Below are 19,060 nucleotides of genomic sequence, written 5' to 3' on the forward strand. Positions count from 1 at the left end.
CACTGCCTGTCAACATTAGAGACCAAGTCCTCTTATCCCCTCCACATCATCAGCTCTCACCCCTCTCTCCTAAATGGCAGGGCCCTTTTAAGGTGATTCTCGTGACCCCTACAGCTGCTAAACTTGAGGGACTCTCTCATTGCGTCCACTGTCTCACCTCAAACCTTTCATCCCTCCACCAAAAAAATGACTCTTTTTCATACATGTCGACCCTAACAGGACTGTGCTCTGTTGAGCTCCAGAGGACATCAAGACCACCCACCTAGTCCCCAGTCCCAGAAAATGAGACTCTACTCTGGCAGCCAGGCTCGACCTCACGGGATTAGACACAGATTTTCTTCTCCCCCTGCTGTTCTTCATTTCCATCCAGGGCAGCCCTTACATCTGGAGATTCAAGGTTCAAGGAACCCCCACAGATAACAGTCTTTCCAAATAGGGTCAGGAAACTGCTCCATAGACAGATGCCAGGAACCGATCCAAATCGCTATCATCTCTGTATCTGTTATCCCATCTAAATATTGTGATCTCTATACTTGCTTTCTCTTTGACCAGACAGAAGATTATTGTAGAAAATGGCCAGAAGAATATGGGGGCTGCCCATATTGGTCTTGTCAGATACATATGCTAGGATCACGGATCATTGTCTTGCATTATTGATAGAAGAACTCTTTCTATATACAAAACCCACAGGAGTCCAGGTGGGAGAAAGGAGTTGTTGGCAAGCTCTACTGTAAAAATTAACCTGGGTCCCCAGTAAGTACTATTCACATCCAGAGAAAATATGTCTCAATTGTCCAACCTCTGGATATTGGAAAAGTAGGGGAGGTAATCAAACACTCCTCCGAGGTCCTTACCTCTTTGACAGCACCCCTCATAAATGGCACTAACTTCTCATTTAACTTTTTGCTTCAGACCTTGTCCTCGCCTTAATGTCACCAGGCCTGGTCGCTTTAAAGGTTGCTGGTTACGTATATCCCCTGGAATTAACTCAAAACTGTCACTTACAGCTTGGAGGGTGATACTACCAAGTAAACTTACCTTACCTTTTGTCAACTGCCCTGACTCCGATGTTGCCGTGACTCCATACCTTACCTCTGTCCCTCTCTTTGGAGTGGAAAACTGTTTTAAGACCTCCAGGACATGTTCTGTAGGAACACTGAGCTCCCTAGACTGCAATAGAACCATAACTCTTGATATATCATCTCTGCCACAATGCCCTGCAGTCCAGAACACGTCAATTCTTGGTGGCACTCAGGTATATCATTGCCTACCCGCCAGCTGGTGAGGAGTTCGAACGCTGGTACTCTTTTTCTCGGAGCTGGGAGTAATCCAGGGAAATGAGCCCCTGCCAATCCCAGTTGTAGATATGATATCTGCTCGACACTAGAGAGCAGTTCAGGTCGTGCCACTCTTGGTCGCTACGGAAATAGCTGAAGGTGTCAATACTGGAGTTGCAGGAATAACAACTTCCAGGACCCAATATGATACATTCACTTCTCAGTTGGAAAGCAATCTTTAAGAAATGACTGAAACTGTGCTTACTGTCCAGAAACAGGTCGATTCTTTGGCAGCCGTGGTGCTTCGGAACCGACTGGGGCTAGATACCCTGACAGCTAAAGAAGGTGGTCTTTGCCTGTTCCTCCAAGAAGAATGCTGTTTCTACATCAACCAATCCAGGATAGTGAGAAATAAAATCCAGGAGCTACAGTCAGACAGAAAGAATTTCAAGGAATATGAGACCTCCAGTTCTGGGATTTTTGAAAACCCTATATGGAAGTGGATACTCGCTTTCGTAACGACTTTTCTAGTCATCCTCCTGGTGTTGTTATTTGCTCCCTGCCTCAGTAATCTTGTTTCTACATTCCAAGGACAAATACAGAAAATTTCTAACCAAACTAGTAATCAGTTCCTGTTACAGGATTACCAGCCACTGCCCGCAGCAGAGCCACTGTCCACAGAGGAACCTGATGCGAATGTTTACCAAGTGGACCCCATGGTGAAAGTCAGCTACACCCCAAAATTGACGATGCTCCTACGCAGCAGGAAGCAGCTTAACAGACATGACACCCTCATTCCCCTTTCAACATCGGCTTCCACTCCCCCCTTTTTCTCCTTCTCTTTATGATAAGATAGGAGGTATGTTGGTACCAGGACCTCCGAAACCTGTGACGTCACATAGGCAGGCGATAATGTGACCCACACACCGGTTGCCAAGGCAGCAGTCACCATGTTCCCAGAATCCACTTGGCTTACTTCCCACCTTTACCTGTGGCTGTGTCACCATCCATATAAAAGAGGAAGGCCCCTCTGATCTCTCTCTCTCTCTCCCCCTTTCTCTCTCTGCTGCCGCCTTGCCCTTTCCTCTCTCAATAAACCTCACGTGGACTGCTCGGCCTGGTGTGGTCTTTCTGGAGCCGAGAGAGCGCTGATCACGACAGTGTGAAGTGTCCCTTTAACAGCCCTCACTCCTGCAGAGAAGCTGGAGCAGGGGAGCTGTTGCCTAAAGCTTCCCTTAGTTAGTCTGTTCTCACAGAGCAGTTGTGTCTGTTTCTCCTCCCCCCCCCACCCCCCCCACCCCCCCCCCACCCCCCCGCTGGCTCTCTTCCGCTGGCTTTCCCTGGTGCCCCTCCACACCTGGCCGAAAAGTCAGCCATTTTGATGAAAGGCCTTCTCTTTGACAACTGATATTTTTTTTCTACAGTTTTAAATATTTTATCTTCTGCTTTTTCTCTCATTTGTTTTATTTTCTGACCCTTCAGTTGACTTGATTTGAATAAGAACTTAGATTTATATAGTCTTTCTGTGCCTCGGTCTGGAACCCACAAATCAAAGGCCTGACTAAGCTGATAATAGTAATAGTGTTCTGTAACCATGTCTACAGTATTTTATGGTTACAATCCCATTTATTATTTCCCTTCATCTGTTGGCACAGGCATTGTCTCAAAGATCTTGTCAACTGTCTCTATTTTCAAATGTAGGAATAGGAAGAACAATTTAATATTTTTGAGGCACACAGGAGCTGGCAAAATTATGACCAGGGCCAATATGGAGATCACCAAAAATTCTTGCATCCTATTCAATAATCTCAACCACCATGCAGAGATAACTAAATGGGCATGAGAACGGGACACAGTGTCAGGCAGATCCCAGACTCTGGCTCTGGTGCACGTCTCCTTTCCTCCATGTGAGGAATACATTGTGTTCTTCCGTGAAGGCAGTTGGGGAAAGGACAGAGCATATTTAATTATCTAGGAGCAAGCTCACAGAGAAATATGTCACTGATTTTGGAAACTGAGAGGCTTGCTAGATGACTGTGACAGTCTGTGACTGAGAAGGAACTGGATTTGCTGAGGGGGGCCAGCAACAGGAGGCTGCCCTTCCTCCAGACTGAGCGACAGGCTGGGGGGAGGGGGGGCCTGCTGGCCTGGAAGGATAGGATTGCCCAGCCTTGGAAACAAGTCTGTGTCATTGTGGGCAACCTTCTGTAAGGAGGGTGTAGACGTTACTCTCCCGGTGCCTGACTCTCTCTCATTAATTACCACAACTCCCCAAATGCCACTTCCAGTATTTTGCTTTGGGTTTTAAAGGGCTTTTGGCTTCAGAGGTCCTTTTGGAACAAGAGTGCACATAAACCATTAGGAATGAGGATCTGGAGCTGTCTGAGCAGAAGCAGGGCTTTGCAGGCAGAGCCTAGATATCTGAGCTGGGGGAGCCTGGGGCTAGGATGCTGCTAGAGCAGAAGAGGGCGCACTAGCAAACTTGCTTCAAAAATCACAAGACCTGTATAAGATAAAGCCAGCCTGAACTGCATCACTGATGGGGGCGGGGTGGGGGCGGGGTAGTAGTTGCTTCTAAGGCCCCACCCCTTCCTGTTGGGGGGGGGGGAGGGAGAATCATCCTTGATGATGTAGCCCCTGATGTGTTTCACATATCCTAGTACTCATATTGGCAGCATTAACTAGACTTTGAAGGGAGGAAGAAGAGAAGGGGGAGGAGCAGGAGGAGAGGGAAGAAAGAAAAAGAAAGTGAGGTTGGAAGGCGCACGTTTGGGGGAAGATATTGGAGAAGTTGGGAGGGTGAAGTTGTGGGTGGATATGATCATATTTCATCATATGGAACTCAGCTTAGAGATGGCCTCGGGAACAGGCGTGTCTGTACCATGTGGGTACGGAAGCCCGACGATCCGAGTGATTCTGGGAATCCATGTAGACGCGGATGGAGAGAACTGACCCTACAAAGTTGCCCTCTGACCTCCACATGTACAACATGGCATATACATACATACATACATACATACATACATACATACATACATACATACAGTCAATTTTTTTTAAGTTCTCCAAAAATATCAAAGCTTTTTTAAAAAACATGCTTACCCCATTTGGATTGTTGAGCCCAGAAAGGACGGTATGCAGTAATCGGCAGCGGCCAGCGTGTACGGTGGCCGGGCAGCAGAATCGTCCCAGTAAATGTCCTTCTTCATCTTGGGTAAACTCATGTGCATTTCATCCACAGCCAAGAGAGAGACCTGGAATCATCGTTGTTGTCATATGGTTAGGACAGCTCAGGGGGGGAGAACTTTCAAGCTGGATGAAAGTCCGAGAACAGGACAGGGGCTGAGGGAAAACGGGAGAGCCCAAAGACAGACTTGCTGCATCCGGGTCTCTGGGGGAAGGTGTACGTGTTCTCTCCTGTGTAAGTGGAGCGGTGGAGCTGCGCACCCCCTGTTCGCCCTCTGTCCACATCACCCAATGTGGAGCTTCGTGTCATCTGCAAGATTCCTTTCTCACGCTTGTTTGTTTGTTTGTTTGTTTGTTTTCCCAGATACGGTACCGTCTCGGTGGCTCCCTGACAGCCGCCATCCAACACCAGCAGAACATTCTCGGCCCTTCCGCCTCATCCCACAAACCACCTCTACCTTCTTCCACTTCCTGTATCTCCCCCCCCCCACCCCCCGGCCCTTTCTTTGAAACAGGGTCTTAGTTTGTATCTCCGGCTACTTTTGAATTTGCAATTCTCCTTTCTTGGCCTACCCAGTCCTGGGGACCCAGGCATATGCCACCAGGCCGGGCTACATCTGTGTGTTTGGAAAAGCAGTGTATCAATGGACCTGTGCCGTGGGGATGGCCTTCCTGTCTTGGCTTAGACAAAGTGACAGATAAACTATTAAGCCTCTGGGAATCCAGTTTTGATGGAGAGGGAAACATTATGCTTTCTCCCTGACAGACTGGCAGGTCTTCAAACAGATGGATGGGTGAAGCCTTCAGACACAGGTTCTGAGGGGAGCCCTCCCTGGAGAGAGGATCCCCTCATGCCGTGCCTTCGTGAGCGGCCAGGGTGGGGTGAGGAGCCCCCTTCCTGACTGCAGATGTGAGAAAGAAGCCAGCATAGCTTAGGCTCTCTCCCTGCATGTGTCTGATTACTGGGGACTGGTGGATTGTGTTTAGGAATTCACACAGATTATGTCTGGATACCAGTCTATGTCACTGCTAATCTCTCCAGATGACAAATCAAAGACAGCAAGAGAATGAATAAAACCGTTCTCTGTACTGGATGGGAGAGGGCAGATTATACAGACGGCTCCTCACAGGGAAAGGTGACTTGACTTAACTGCAATAGAGATGAGATCCTGGACATTCCAGGCTCCCAAAGGAACAGCGCACAACATACAATGTTTGCCTTGCACCCGGAGTCTGTCTGCGCGTGATTTACGGTTATTGTTTACAAAGGACAGAAAAGTTCCTCTAACCTGCAGGTTTCTGTCAATGCACCAGTTTGTTTCGAAGTCATCGTCATCTTCCCCAAAAGGGTTGATCAGCTGCTCGGCAACCTGCAGTTGAGAACACAGGGTGAGTGGAAGCAGTGCTCTCGCTTGGGAAGATGGAGGAGGAGCTTGAGGGTCACCCCTGCTGTAGTCGATCGATCGATCAATCGATCATTCACAGTCTGTTTTAAAATACGCAGCCTACAGGGTGGTGGGCTATTCTACAGATGTTTATCAGCAGGTGAGCTGCTTCATAGGCCCTGCTCTGCAAAAGGACCTACCTGTCTGCTCATCGGACCAGTGAGCGCCTCAGGGCCATTAGTGACATGGGAGGCGCTTTCAAGTGCTGGTAAAGGCCTAGTCTATACAAGGAAAGATAAATTAAAAGCAATAAAAAGACAATATGTGTTGTAAGACATAACTGCTAAGTGATTGCATCTGAGAGCTGTCGGCAAGCAGGAACTGGAGGCTTCTCTAGTTTCACACTAAAGGTTTAACCTTATCTAAGAAGTTAGTTCTTCTTCTGGGCACCATCTAGCTGGTTTCTGGCTAGACATATCATCTAATATTTGGTCAATATTAACTATTCTTACCACGTTCCTGAATGGGATGGCCTTTTAAACATGAGCCTTAGATGTCAAATATAACTTTTTGAACAATTTTCTTTGATTTTTTTTGACATGTGCATGTGCCTGTGTGTATGCATGTGTGTGTGTGTGTGTGTGTGTGTGTGTGTGTGTGTGTGTGTGTGATTACTTTCTAGATTCTGACACCTGTGGTAGAAACTCAACCCACTTGGGGTTAGGTAGGTGACTCAGTAGGTAAGAATGCTTAATCTACAAATCTAGGAACCTGAGTTCAAAGCCCCAGCACCCTGTAAAAAGCCAGGCTTGGCTGGGCATGCTTATAGCACCAGGATGTAGGGATGAAGATGGGAATATTCCGAGAGTTCTCTGGCCAGTCAGCCTAATGAAATAGTAAGCTGGCTGAGGAGTGAGAAATCCAGTTTCAAGGCAATAGGGCAGAGAGAGACAGAGGAAGAGGCACTCAACCCTGGGCTCTGGCCTCCACATACATTAAGATGGGTGTATACCCTTGCACACTCACATGCATGTACCAAACCAAACACACACACACACACACACACACACACACTCACACAGTTTAAAAAATTAGAAACTTTATCCTCTTGGCTTTCAGGATGTAGGCTAAAACACATAGCTGCTATTCCCAAACTCCACTGTGCATGGGAATCACTCTGCCCGAAGTTCAACAGAATAAAAATAAGCAAGCAAAACGAAACACGTTCCCAGCAAACCAGATGCCTGGTCCCTTCCCCAAACACTCTGATTTACTCAGAGCGTGGGTGGCCCCAGGGAAGAGCACTGAATAAAGCTCCCAGAAGCTGTCAGAACATGGCCAGAGCAGAGTAGCAGAGAGCTACAGCGGAGGGAGACTGCTTGGCCAGAGGAAGCCTCCCGGAGCAGCCCTGCGGGTCCTTCACCGTGTTGTGAGCGCTGCCTTCCTCTTCTCGCTCAAGGTTTTCTTAAACTAAATGGGCCATTATCTCAGGCCTAAAAATATTTCTGTTATAATCCTATTTTCACTTTCATAGCATCAGTCTTGTATATATTATTGCAGACTATATTCCATAGTCAAAATGGCATGTCTGTACACTGAGTTATGTCATGAGGATTAGTTTCCTGGGGTGGGGGGGCATTTGCAGCAAGAAAGATCAAGGTGCGTTTTCTACACTTTGGATCGAGCAGTTCTTTGAAAACGGAGACACGATCTGCTGGTGTGGGAACTGCACTTTCATTTCACTGGCTTATCTTGAACACAACCACAATTGTGTGTTTTTGTATTTGGTCGTTTAAAAATGGGTTTTAGAGGAAAGGGATTTAGACATCTCATCAGAAAAAGGAGCCACTAACCTCTTTGTGGTTCAGCTGACCACTTACTGAGGACACAAGCAGACAGACAATTAAGAATCCCAGCACAATAACAAAGGACAAAACCAAACAATGAAACAGGGTGATACCGTGGTTGAGCACTGGCTGTGGTGACTATGTTGGAAAGGGTAAAGCCCGCTTTTCTGTCTAACAGAAGGGTTCGTCTCTCTTACTCTTTCTCACTCTGAGGAAGTGAGTAAAGATTATTAGGAATCACTGCCATCTGGTTAAAAACATCGTTGCCATTTGAAGGATCTGCTGCTTGCCGCTGGAGTACCATTTGAAATGCCAGGGTACTTATGAATCCAAGCCAATGAAAGAAGTTACTATTTGCAGGAGGAGTCTGTCCCAACGCAAAGACCCCTTGCTGTTTGTAAGGCCAAATATTTAGAAATTTTGTTTCCTTAGTCTCCCTAAAAGTATTACTTGGTGTCATTGTACTTAAGGAAACTGCTGCCTTTGGCTTTTTTTTTTTTTTCCTGTTACATACTAAGAGTAATGGAGTATCAGGTTTCTGATACAGATTTACATCTGGGGAGGGGGAGGGGCAGAGGTGGCGGAGGTGGTGGGGACAGACACAGTTCCACACTCCCGACTGGACAAGTTTCTCTCACTGCTCTGACACGCTTTTAGATTTTAGGTAAAAGAAAATGTCATCGTTAATCCTGAGGTTTCTGCTCTTAATCCAGATGAGCTTTTTTGAAAATGGAATGCATTTCACGGGTGTGACAGCTAAGTGGAACTCCGGGGACTGCAAATAATGATTTACAGAGCCGAGCAGAACCTGGCATCTATCACGGCTCAGGTTAAAGCTCGGGTCGGCTCTCGAAGGCTTTGTGCTCTCATTTCCACTGCCAAGTCGAGCCTGGAGACCAGCGCGGGTGCAGTTAGTGCTTTAATTACATTACCGCAATCCTAGTGGGAACACACAGAGACTTGGAAAAAAATCCATAGCGGTAAGAAGAACGTTCTTCTCGTCTCGGTGCATAATGAACTGCCTCAGACCGCTGCAGGTCAGCCTCTGTGCTCGCCATTTTAATCTTGATCGAAAAGCACTCATGCCTTTGAGCTGGTATACATTAAGTCTACTATTCACTCTTTGCCAAAGACTCTGTAGAGGATCCTCATGGGGAGCCCAGAACCAGGGGGTTGTAGAAGGCCTGGGACACCGAGATGGCTGACTACCTTGAGCCATCCTGCGTAGAAGAAGAACTGGAGAAGAGTGAAGATGGGAATGTATAGATCCAAGTCATGCCCCGCGTAGCCTTTGGTGGGATCCAGGAACTGCCGTCCGATCAGGCACGCGAAGAAGAACGTGTAGACAGCGAGAGTGACGACCTGAGGCAGAGAGAAGGCGGTGGGGTGAGAGCACAAAAAACCCAAAACAACAAAAACAACAACAATACCACCCCCCCCCCAAAAAAAAACAAAAACAAAAAAACCCCGCACGCATGGGGCTGGGGCTGGGGCTCAGTTAATAAAGCGCTTGTAGTGTGAGCGTGAGAACCTGAGTTCGAGTCCAAGCACCGCATAAAATGCCAGGAATGGAGGCTCTGGTGCCAGGCCAGGGGTGGACACAGAGATCCTGGTCCTCACTGGCCAGCAAGTTTAAATGACAGATGGCCAGTTCTAGGTCTCAGAGATCTTATCTCAAAACATGACTTGGATGGCTCCAGAGGAGCGACACCTAAGATTGACCTTGGGCTCCTAATGTCCCCGTCCCTGTCCCCACTGCAGTCGCATGCACAGTATTTGATACCTGTGTGTAGACCAGTGGAATGCCAACCCAGTCGTAACCAAATAAGAGGCTGCACCAAGAGCGATACCGATTCATTTCCTAAGACCAAAACAGATTAAAAACAAAAACAAAAACACACTTTACTAAAATGACAACCACAGTAATAAACATCAGCTGGGATTCAGAAAAACCCTCCCCCTCCCCCTCTCCTTCCCCTCCCCTCCCCGTCCCCTCCCCCACACTGCTGATGAGTGCGTGGGTAAATTCTGAGGCTAGCTTTGGGAGACTGGTAAGCCGGCCCCTCCCCTCCCCCCCAGGCTGCTATGGATGGAAAGTTCTGAGAATGAGAACTGAAGGATACCATGGAGCAGTTTGTAAAAAGAAAGAAAGAAAGAAAAAAGAGATGAGGACGTCTGGACATATTTTTATAAATATTAAGAGAAGGTGGAATGTTATAGGGTAAGCCCATTTTACGGAATCTTCAACATATTTTAAAACAGTGATTACTAGTTATTTTAGTAGAAAAAAGATTGGCAAGTACTTTTTTTCCTTTCCTTAAAAACATTCTTGGCTATAGATATTGAAAAGACATAGCAATACATGTTAACTCTTCTGCCCAACAGAAAGGGACTTTAGAATGTTCATATTGACAGAAAATCTATCTGTAACAGGAAGGCTGGAGGTCATCGATTTCTTTCTTTATCCATGGGAGACTGGAATCTAATATTACCTCGGCGTGTAAACTATATAGTCACTTTAGCCTCATCCACACCCAGGACCATCAGAGCAGTCATGGTAGATTATCCAACCCCTGCAAACATTTCTCCAATGAATTCTGAGCTCCTTTTATTTAGCCTGATACTGTTTTGTTCCCTGGAGCAACTAAAAGTCTGATTTAAGTTTGGACTATTCAGGTTTGAGCAGGGAATGGAGTGGAGTTGAGACTTGTTCTTTCTTGGGATTTTTTTACTCTAGGTGGTAGGGGTTCTGCTCAGAGGAAGACTTCTTGCCTTGTATGCAAAAGGTTCTTTGGGTCTCATCCCACCACTGAAAAAAGAAAAGGAAAGAAAGAAAAAGAGGATCTTATTCTAGAATTGATAAGCAAGGGCTAGCAAATGCCTGTGGGCCATGCGTCTCTTCAGAGTCATTGGCAATGCTGACTTAACACTTTCCCATAAGCCTCTCACAGAGCAGAGCATGCTGTGTAGACAGCAAGCCCTCCCAAGGAGCCTGAGGCAGTCCCGCTCCTCATGCCCTGCACACTGTGTGTTGCATGACGGATGGCTTCCTGGCTCCTTGGATTCTCAAGAGAACAGAGCAGACTCCTTGGCCCTCTTGAGCGCTGACTCGCACCCTTTTCTCGTGCGACACGGATACTTACAGTCATCAGAGATTGGAGATCGACGCTGTCTCGGATTCTGCCTTCATTCCGGGCTTTGGTTGCGAGATTTCCAAACCAAATGAACGGAACCCAGTACTTCAGATGGGGCGATTTGAGGTGGTCAAATAATTTCCTCTCATCTGCCGTCATAAAACCTTCACACAAAATAACAATAGGGATGTTGTATACACGTAGTTAAGCACTTGTGCATTACCATGTTTTTACATATTCTGGGCAAGTATACTCCTAAAGAAGTAAAGATTCTTGTCTCCAGTGGTTTATATTTGTGTTAGAGAGGAGTTTTGCACACGAGTGTATGTGTGTGCATGTGCACACACAAGGTGCACATGCAAACACTGATATGTGAAGCAATGCATCATCTTGGCGATCTGAGAGCAAAGGTATATCACGTGAGCCCGGGAAACAGGGTCTTAAAATGTGAGGCACAGCCCCATATGGGGTCACATAGCTGAATGCAGGTTGCAACCATTTGGTAACAGATTTCTGAACATACAGTGGCCAAGGACCAATTCAAAATCAAGTACACCATGAATCTGAGGTGTTGTGTGGTGGCAAGCTATGCTCTGTGCAGAGCGTGCACATGTCACGTGCTCAGAACCAAGGCTGGAGTGACCCTGTTAATGACACAGGTACAGCTACCGTGACTCTGTTAATGACATAGGTATAGCTACCATGACTCTGTTAAAGACACAGGTATAGCTACCATGACTCTGTTAACAACACAGGTACAGCTACCATGACTCCGTTAACGATACAAGTATAGCTATCATGACTCCACTAATGACACAGGTATAGCTACCATGACTCTGCTAATGACACAGGTACAGCTACCATGACTCACTCCATTAACGACACAGGTACAGCTACCATGACTCCATTAACGACACAGGTATAGCTACCATGACTCCTTGTTCCCATCCCTTTAACTCTTTGAGTGACTTCTAAATATTTTGACTTAGTATAAACTATATTTTCTGAATGAAATATTTTCCATACAATTGACTTTGTTAGATTTAATTGTGGTTTATTTTTTGGTCTCTGAATTGTAATCATTGCTACTGAAATGCTGGTGAGCCGCTGATGACATTCTGGTAAAAACCAGCTTTGCCTTAATGTAACATATTGACATCTTGGTCTGTAGTCTGCTTACAAATTTGGTTTTCATATTTCTTTTTTCTAAAAACGATTTTATTTAATTATTTTATATATGTGATGAGTACACTGTAGCTGTCTTCAGACACATCAGAAGAGGGCATCGGATCCCGTTACAGATGGTTGTGGGGCACCATGTGGTCACTGGGAACTGAACTCAGGATCTCTGGGAGAGCAGTCAATGCTCTTAACCGCTGAGCCATCTCTCTAGGATGGTTTTTCTATTTCAAGTTGTTATTTATCCCTCCTTATCATGTAAGACTTAAGAAGTGATATTATAATAGAAATATGTCATTGATTCCTCAGGCAGTGGTGCTCCCTAGGTCTCCCAGGTCTAGTGTGACCTAGGCCGATGCTCTCAAGAGTGAGGTCGCAGACAGAAGACCTTGCTCCCAGAATTTGCTCCTGAGCGTAGCAAAGTTGGGTAAGGCTACCCCCTGACCCCCTGCAGGCAGGAGCTCCCAAGTTGGGCCTGCTGCTCCTCTGTCCCTTGGATACATTTAGAAGTGCCACCACAGCCTTAAATCCTAGCACTTGGGAGGCAGAGGCACACAGATTTCTGAGTTCAAGGCCAGCTTGGTCTACAGAGTGAGTTACAGGACAGCCAGGGCTACACAGAGAAACCCTGTCTCGAAAAAAACTAAAAAAACTAAACAAACAAACAAACAAACAAACAAAAAAACCAGGTGGGGGCCCTCTCAATCTCCCTGGGTGGCCTACTGAAACATCTGTGTGATTACAAAGACCTGCAGGAAATTCTAACATAAAACAGCGCTTGAAAACCACCGTCCTAATGGAAGAAGGTTCGGTCGATTCAGTGCGTGAGATAGTCATAGCGGTAGCTACAGAACCAATATTTTCCTTCCGGGCACGAGGATAGAGTTATATCACATTATTTATACTAGCTTAGAACCCTGGGGAACGGGACTTCTGGAAGTTGAAAGAGGCCAATAACTATGTTCTTGTCTCTCAATGTTCTTGTCTCTGCAACGTTGTTGCAGGCAATAGCTAGTGTCGATGGCCAACTGGACTGTTTCTGCAACGAACTACAATCCAGAAACGGAGGGCATGCCTGTGAGAGATTTCTGCTTGGTTTGAAGTAGGTGAATCCACTTCTAGCTCAAACCTCTGAGGCAGGAGGATTACACCACCTTTCCTTCACCAGCATTGAGCTACTTCTTCAGGATTCCAGCAAACACAGAAGACCCTAACCCTGTGGGACCGAGCAGCTCCTAGATTCCTGGACTTTCTGTTCACAGCTAGTCATTGCTGGATTCGTTGGCCTGTAACCTAAAAATCATTCCAATGAACTCCCTTTACATATATTACACTTCAGAGACAAAAAGAAGCCAAAATAATAAAATTAGTCATATGAATATAATTTCATACATTTCTGAACGAATATATATCTGAGTGAATATATATGTTCATTCCATAAGTTCTGTGAGGACCCTAATACTCTGCATGATCCAGATAATGCACCTTTTCTTTTTTTAAAATAGGCTTGCAGAGTTTTGTTTTGTTTTGCTTTGTTTCTGAGACAGGGTTTCTCTGTGTAGCCCTGGCTGTCCTGGAACTCACTCTGTAGACCAGGCTGGCCTAGAACTCAGAAATCCTCCTGCCTCTGCCTCCCAGAGTGCTGGGATTAAAGACATGCACAACCACCGCCCGGCCCTTGCAGAGTTTTAAATTCATGTGAATGATTAAATGTTATTATAAGGAGTTAGCCTTGGGTTGTAACTGTCTTTGTTCTGTAACCAATGACATCTTCACTTCTAGGTGGAGCCTGTGTGTTGGGGCAACCTGGGAATCCATATTCCAAGGCCATTGTCACTCAGGTTCTGCTCAAGAACAAACTGGCTCTCGTGTTAAAACAAAACAAAACAAAACAAAAAACAGTCAATAGATGAACTTGACTTTTCTTCACTTTTGGCAGAAAGGTTTGCCACAGCTGTCCCTCCTTTAGCTGGAAGCCTAACCCGGCTATTCCATATGGATTGCCTAACTCTTAGCATCTTGGGGTTTAGAGTGCAATTCTAAAACAAAACAAAACAAAACAAAACAAAAACCCACTTATATACTGGCTGCGCTTTCTGTAATTTGGCCAAAGAACAACCTGGTGTTTGGTTGTTGTTGTTATTATTATTATTAATAATAATAATTATTATTATTATTATTTTATTCATGAGAGTGGACCAAGTTGTGTTAGCAAGTCCTCCCTTGGCATCTAAACAGAGAGCAAAAACAGTGCCAGGGTTTGTCTAGTGCCAATGCGAAGGCCAGAGCTGGGTCCTGCACTCTGGGAAGGCTATTTATTGATTAGAGAGAGGGGTCACATGGAAGGAAGAAAACTGGTGATTTCCAAGTTTTCAGTTATCGATAATTTAATAGGTGCTGAGGGAGGAGAAGTAGCAGAATTTAATGCGTCGCCCAGGAGTATACAGTCAGAAGGACGCCAGCTTTCCTGCTGGCTTAAACATCTAAAGTAACCCTACTTTAAGAAATCAAGTCGATGGTCAATGGGAAGAAAATCTCTAGAGTGGGGGTCAAACCCATTGAGAGGGCATTAGCTACGGAGAGAAATTATCTTAGCATCTCACGTCACTATACCTAGACACTGACGCTTCAGAATAGAAAAATGTTTCATTATCCTCATCTCTAAGGCAAATTAATTATAGTTATTGATGAACTGGAGCTTGGCTGGTCTGCCATCACCCTGCATGCCTCTCTCCGTCAGGCCCTACCTGTGTACCACATATGCCGAGAATGTCTCTCAATGTCTCTTTTTCTTCTGGCTGGCTCAGCTCTGCCCAGTGACTTTCTTATGTCAGTTGTCAGGAAAACAGCTTTCTTTACTATGTCTAATCAGGAAAAGATACCCATACAACTATCCGAAGAGATGGATGCCTGTACTGATTTACAACTTGAGTCATAGTTCCATGGAATGGGATTTGTCACTGGAAGACAAATTTGTCATGCCCCTCAGCCAAAGGACTAATTAAACCTATTGCCAGGCATGATTTCTGCCATCACACATCTGTCTGCTATATAGTTGGTCTGGATTCCCTTGGCCTGAAGCAGAGGCCGGTGTCTTTGGCCTTCCGGAGAGACTGTTAGCAACAGGACCACTGCTCTGCAGCTCCAAGCTCAAAGGCAGAGTGGATTTGACGTCATTTCTTCCTCTAAGAGAAAACTGTGCCGTCAGTGCCTGAACCTTCTCGGGGACGGTGTTTTCAAGGAGAGCTCAACGTCCCTGGCTCATAGCCAAATGAGTACAAACAACGGAGCCACCACTTTAACCAGGGATGCTCTTTAAATATAATGGGAGAGGCGCACGCACACACACACACACACACACACACACGCACGCCTTTAATCCCAGCATTTGGGAGGCAGAGGCAGGTGGATTTCTGAGTTCGAGGCCAGCCTGGTCTACAGAGTGGGTTCCAGGACAGCCAGGGCTACACAGAGAAACCCTGTCTCGAAAAAAACAAATCCAAATATATATATATATATAAAACAGGAGAGGCTTAGGACTCCTGTCAACAGACGGTATTCATAAGCTGCAAAGTGAGACTGAGAGGGGACAGAGGCGAATCCTGACAGTGTCACAGGGCAGCACAGCAGGTCATGAGCCACGGGGAGACTTACATGCTTCAAAAAGCAGTTGTCATTTCTTCTGTATTATATGTTCTGTGACTGCTATGCAGGATAACATTGTTTCTAGTTTTATCCTGTGTTTCCACTTAATCCACTAAAAATGATGCTCAGTAGCTTTTTAAATTATTTAAGAACCCAATAATGAGTTACAGTGTATAGATCGGAAGCATTGAATAGGATACAGGAGAGTAAAGTCAGCATGGGAGGGGGAGATGCTGGTTGAAGAGAGTTATCCCTTTGTATCCTTGCATAACTAAAAGTATCTGTAGCCATCCATCTCTCCACCCTGAAGTAGGTATTCCATTTGGCAGGTCACCGCACTCTATGCAAGGACACACCAGTAAGAAGTGACATAGCACAACTAGTGCTTTCAGCTCCTTGTCTAAATGGATGCCCTTGAATTTCATCTGCCTTCACAGAACAGATCTGAGCCAATTTGCAATGGGAAAAATTACTGTGTAGCATCTCCTAAGGTCCTCTGCAAGCTTGCACATGCCACATCATACATGTGGGGTCACAGGAGACTTTTGAGAGCTATTTCTTCCAACCATGAGAGTCTAAGGGACCAAATCCAGGCCACCACCTTTGGCAGCAAGCATCTTTACCTGCCGAGCCATCTCTCTGACCTCAGAACTCAGTAGTTCTTCAGTGATCAAAACGTACAGCAAAGCCGGGCAGTGGTGGCGGCGCATGCCTTTAATCCCAGCACTTGGGAGGCAGAGGCAGGCGGATTTCTGAGTTCGAGGCCAGCCTGGTCTACAAAGCGAGTTCCAGGACAGCCAGGGCTACACAGAGAAACCCTGTCTCGGAAAAACAAAACAAAACAAAACAAAACAAACAAACAAACAAAAAATGGGGGGAAAAACATACAGCAGAGCTCAGGGAAAATGGTCTGAAGGCTGGGCTTTTCAGCGTTCTGGAAGCCAGACATCCTGCAGTGTTCTGGATTGCTCTCTTGAGCAGGATCTTGAGCAGGATCTCTGGACTACTGTGTCTATGCCCCAGAGATTCTCGTTCCATTCTCGTTCCCTAGGCTGCCTGTGAGTCCGCAATGGATAGGAGTTCTCTTGCTAGACGCTGTGGCACGTGACTGTAATCCTAAGTACCTGGGAGGCTGAAGCAGGAGGATTGCCTTGAGTTTCAGGTCAGCCTAGGTTACACAGTGAGTTCCAGGCTAACCCTGACTACACTGTAGGATTCGGTTTCCAAACAAACAAAGCAAGCAAACGAATAGACAACAACTATAAAAAGAACCTGGCTTAGCATGGTGGCACACAGCAAAATCCTGTCTGAAAAAGAAACAAAAAAAAAGGTAAAGAGAGAGAGAGAGAGAGAGAGAGAGAGAGAGAGAGAGAGAGAGAGAGAGAGAGAGAGAGAGAGAAAAGAAAAAAGAAAAAGAAAAAGAAAAAGAAAAAGAAAAAATAATCCCTTGACAATTCAACGACTGTGATCATACTTTCAGAGCTACTGGGGGGGACAGATGTCCACTCTAGTCACTGCCCAGGGAGGCTGTCTCCTGGCAGCGTGGCCTGGGTTCCAAGAGGGCCAGTTCTGCCTTGTGCTTTGCCTCCCGTGTGGAGCAAGGCGTGCACACAGTGAGCCAGGTTTCCCTCACAGGATGACATTCTGTCTGTCCAGGCTCGTCATGTGAGAATATAGGAATAACTGACTCAGCCTCTAAAAGTTCAGCCAGCAGAGGAAGCTGGCGAAGTGTGAATACCACGGTCCTGTTGGCCATCGCTCCTCTAAGGGCACTTAGGTACTTAAAGAAGCCCAAGGAGCCCGAGAGCCAGGAACACACCCAAGAGAATGACAGCCGGCTGAAGGGCAAGAGCAAATATACACAATCCAAGTCCTTTTCCCAGGGAGAGATCCTGGATTATATGATCTGGCTAGGTCAGGAGCACAAACAGTGCCGTCTTGCAGCAGGTGCATCTTAAGTAGAAGTTCCTACTCCACAGCCACTCCCCAGGGGTCCCAGTGCTCCCTCACATTTTATATCTTGTGAGTCAGACCCTGAAAACTCTAGAGGAATTTCTCCAGCGCTCCGCTGGTCCCAGGAGAAGCTCTGATAACTTTGTTTAAGGTCCCAGGGCTTTAAGAAAAGCAAAAGGGAACTTTTCTAGAAAGGTTATCATGTTTAAATGTTCTTATTAGCCGAGCACAGGAGGGAAACACTTGCTTTAGGGAAAGAGAGAGAAACACAAGGTGGAGACTGGATGTTAAGCTGTAAATGTGTCTGTGCTCGCCTCTGACGATGATTAGTGCATCGCAAAAGTTATGGTAACTGTTACTGGTCCACAGGGACCTTTATGTTCTTGCTAAGTTGTATTCCCGTTGCCTGGCATGCAGTACACAGTGTGTTTGATTTTTACCTTTTTTTTTTTAAAGGATTTATTTATGTATTTGTTTATCTGTTTATTTTTCTGCATATAAATTTTTGTCTGCATGAATGTGTGGGTACCATATATATGTTTGGTGCTCAGGAAAACCAGAAGATGGAATTAGATCCTCTAGAACTGGAGTTCTGGCAGTTCTGAACAGCCACGTGGTGTGGAGAACCAAAGCCAAGCCAAATCAAATTCAAAAGATTAGCAAATGCTTTGAATCACTGAGCAGTCTTTCTATCCTCTTATTTGATCTTTTGCTTGTTTATTTGTTTGTTTTGTTTATGTCCAGAAATAACGTTGGTCTCTCTCTCTCTCTTTCTCTCTTTCTTTCTTTCTTTCTCTTTTTTTTTGTTTTTTTGTTTGTTTGTTTGTTTGTTTTTGTTTTTGTTTTTTGGATTTTTGGATTTTGCTTTTTTCAAGACAGGGTTTCTCTGTGTAGCCCTGGCTGTCCTGGAACTCACTCTGTAGACCAGGCTGGCCTCGAACTCAGAAATCCGCCTGCCTCTGCCTCCCAGAGTGCTGGGATTACAGGTGTACGCCACCACCGCCCCGGATCTTTCTTTCTTTCTTCCTTTCTTCCTTTCTTCCTTCCTTCTTTCTTTTCTTCCTTTCTTCCTTTCTTTCTTTCTTTCCTTTCTTTCTTTCTCTCTCTCTCTCTGTCTCTCTCTCTCTCTCTTTCTTTCTCTTTTTTTTTTGTTTTTTTTTTTTGTTTTGTGTTTGTGTTTGTTTTTTGGATTTTTGGATTTTGCTTTTTTCAAAAACAGGGTTTCTCTATGTAGCCCTGGCTGTCCTGGAACTCACTCTGTAGACCATGCTGGCCTCGAACTCAGAAATCCGCCTGCCTCTGCCTCCCAGAGTGCTGGGATTACAGGTGTACGCCACCACCGCCCGGCTTCTTTCCTTTCTCCTTCCTTCCTTCCTTCCTTCCTTCCTTCCTTCCTTCTTCTTTCTTTCTTTCTTTCTTTCTTTCTTTCTTTCTTTCTTTCTTTCTTCTTTCTT

The 19,060-nt window shown here is 45.7% G+C and overlaps 1 protein-coding gene across 1 annotated transcript in view; it reads right to left on the reverse strand.

The window, feature by feature from the left end:
• Best3 (bestrophin 3) overlaps positions 1-19,060 on the reverse strand; it is a 47,508-nt gene that overhangs the window by 17,104 nt on the left and 11,344 nt on the right. The window contains exons 4-8 of the mRNA XM_052165541.1: positions 10,839-10,993; positions 9,479-9,556; positions 8,905-9,057; positions 5,753-5,833; positions 4,380-4,531 (exon numbers count right to left, since the gene is read on the reverse strand). Coding sequence (XP_052021501.1) covers positions 4,380-4,531; positions 5,753-5,833; positions 8,905-9,057; positions 9,479-9,556; positions 10,839-10,993 — 619 coding nt within the window. The remainder of the gene's footprint in view (positions 1-4,379; positions 4,532-5,752; positions 5,834-8,904; positions 9,058-9,478; positions 9,557-10,838; positions 10,994-19,060) is intronic.

Source organism: Apodemus sylvaticus, chromosome 20 (genome assembly GCF_947179515.1).
Source record: "Apodemus sylvaticus chromosome 20, mApoSyl1.1, whole genome shotgun sequence".
Lineage (NCBI taxonomy): Eukaryota > Metazoa > Chordata > Mammalia > Rodentia > Muridae > Apodemus > Apodemus sylvaticus.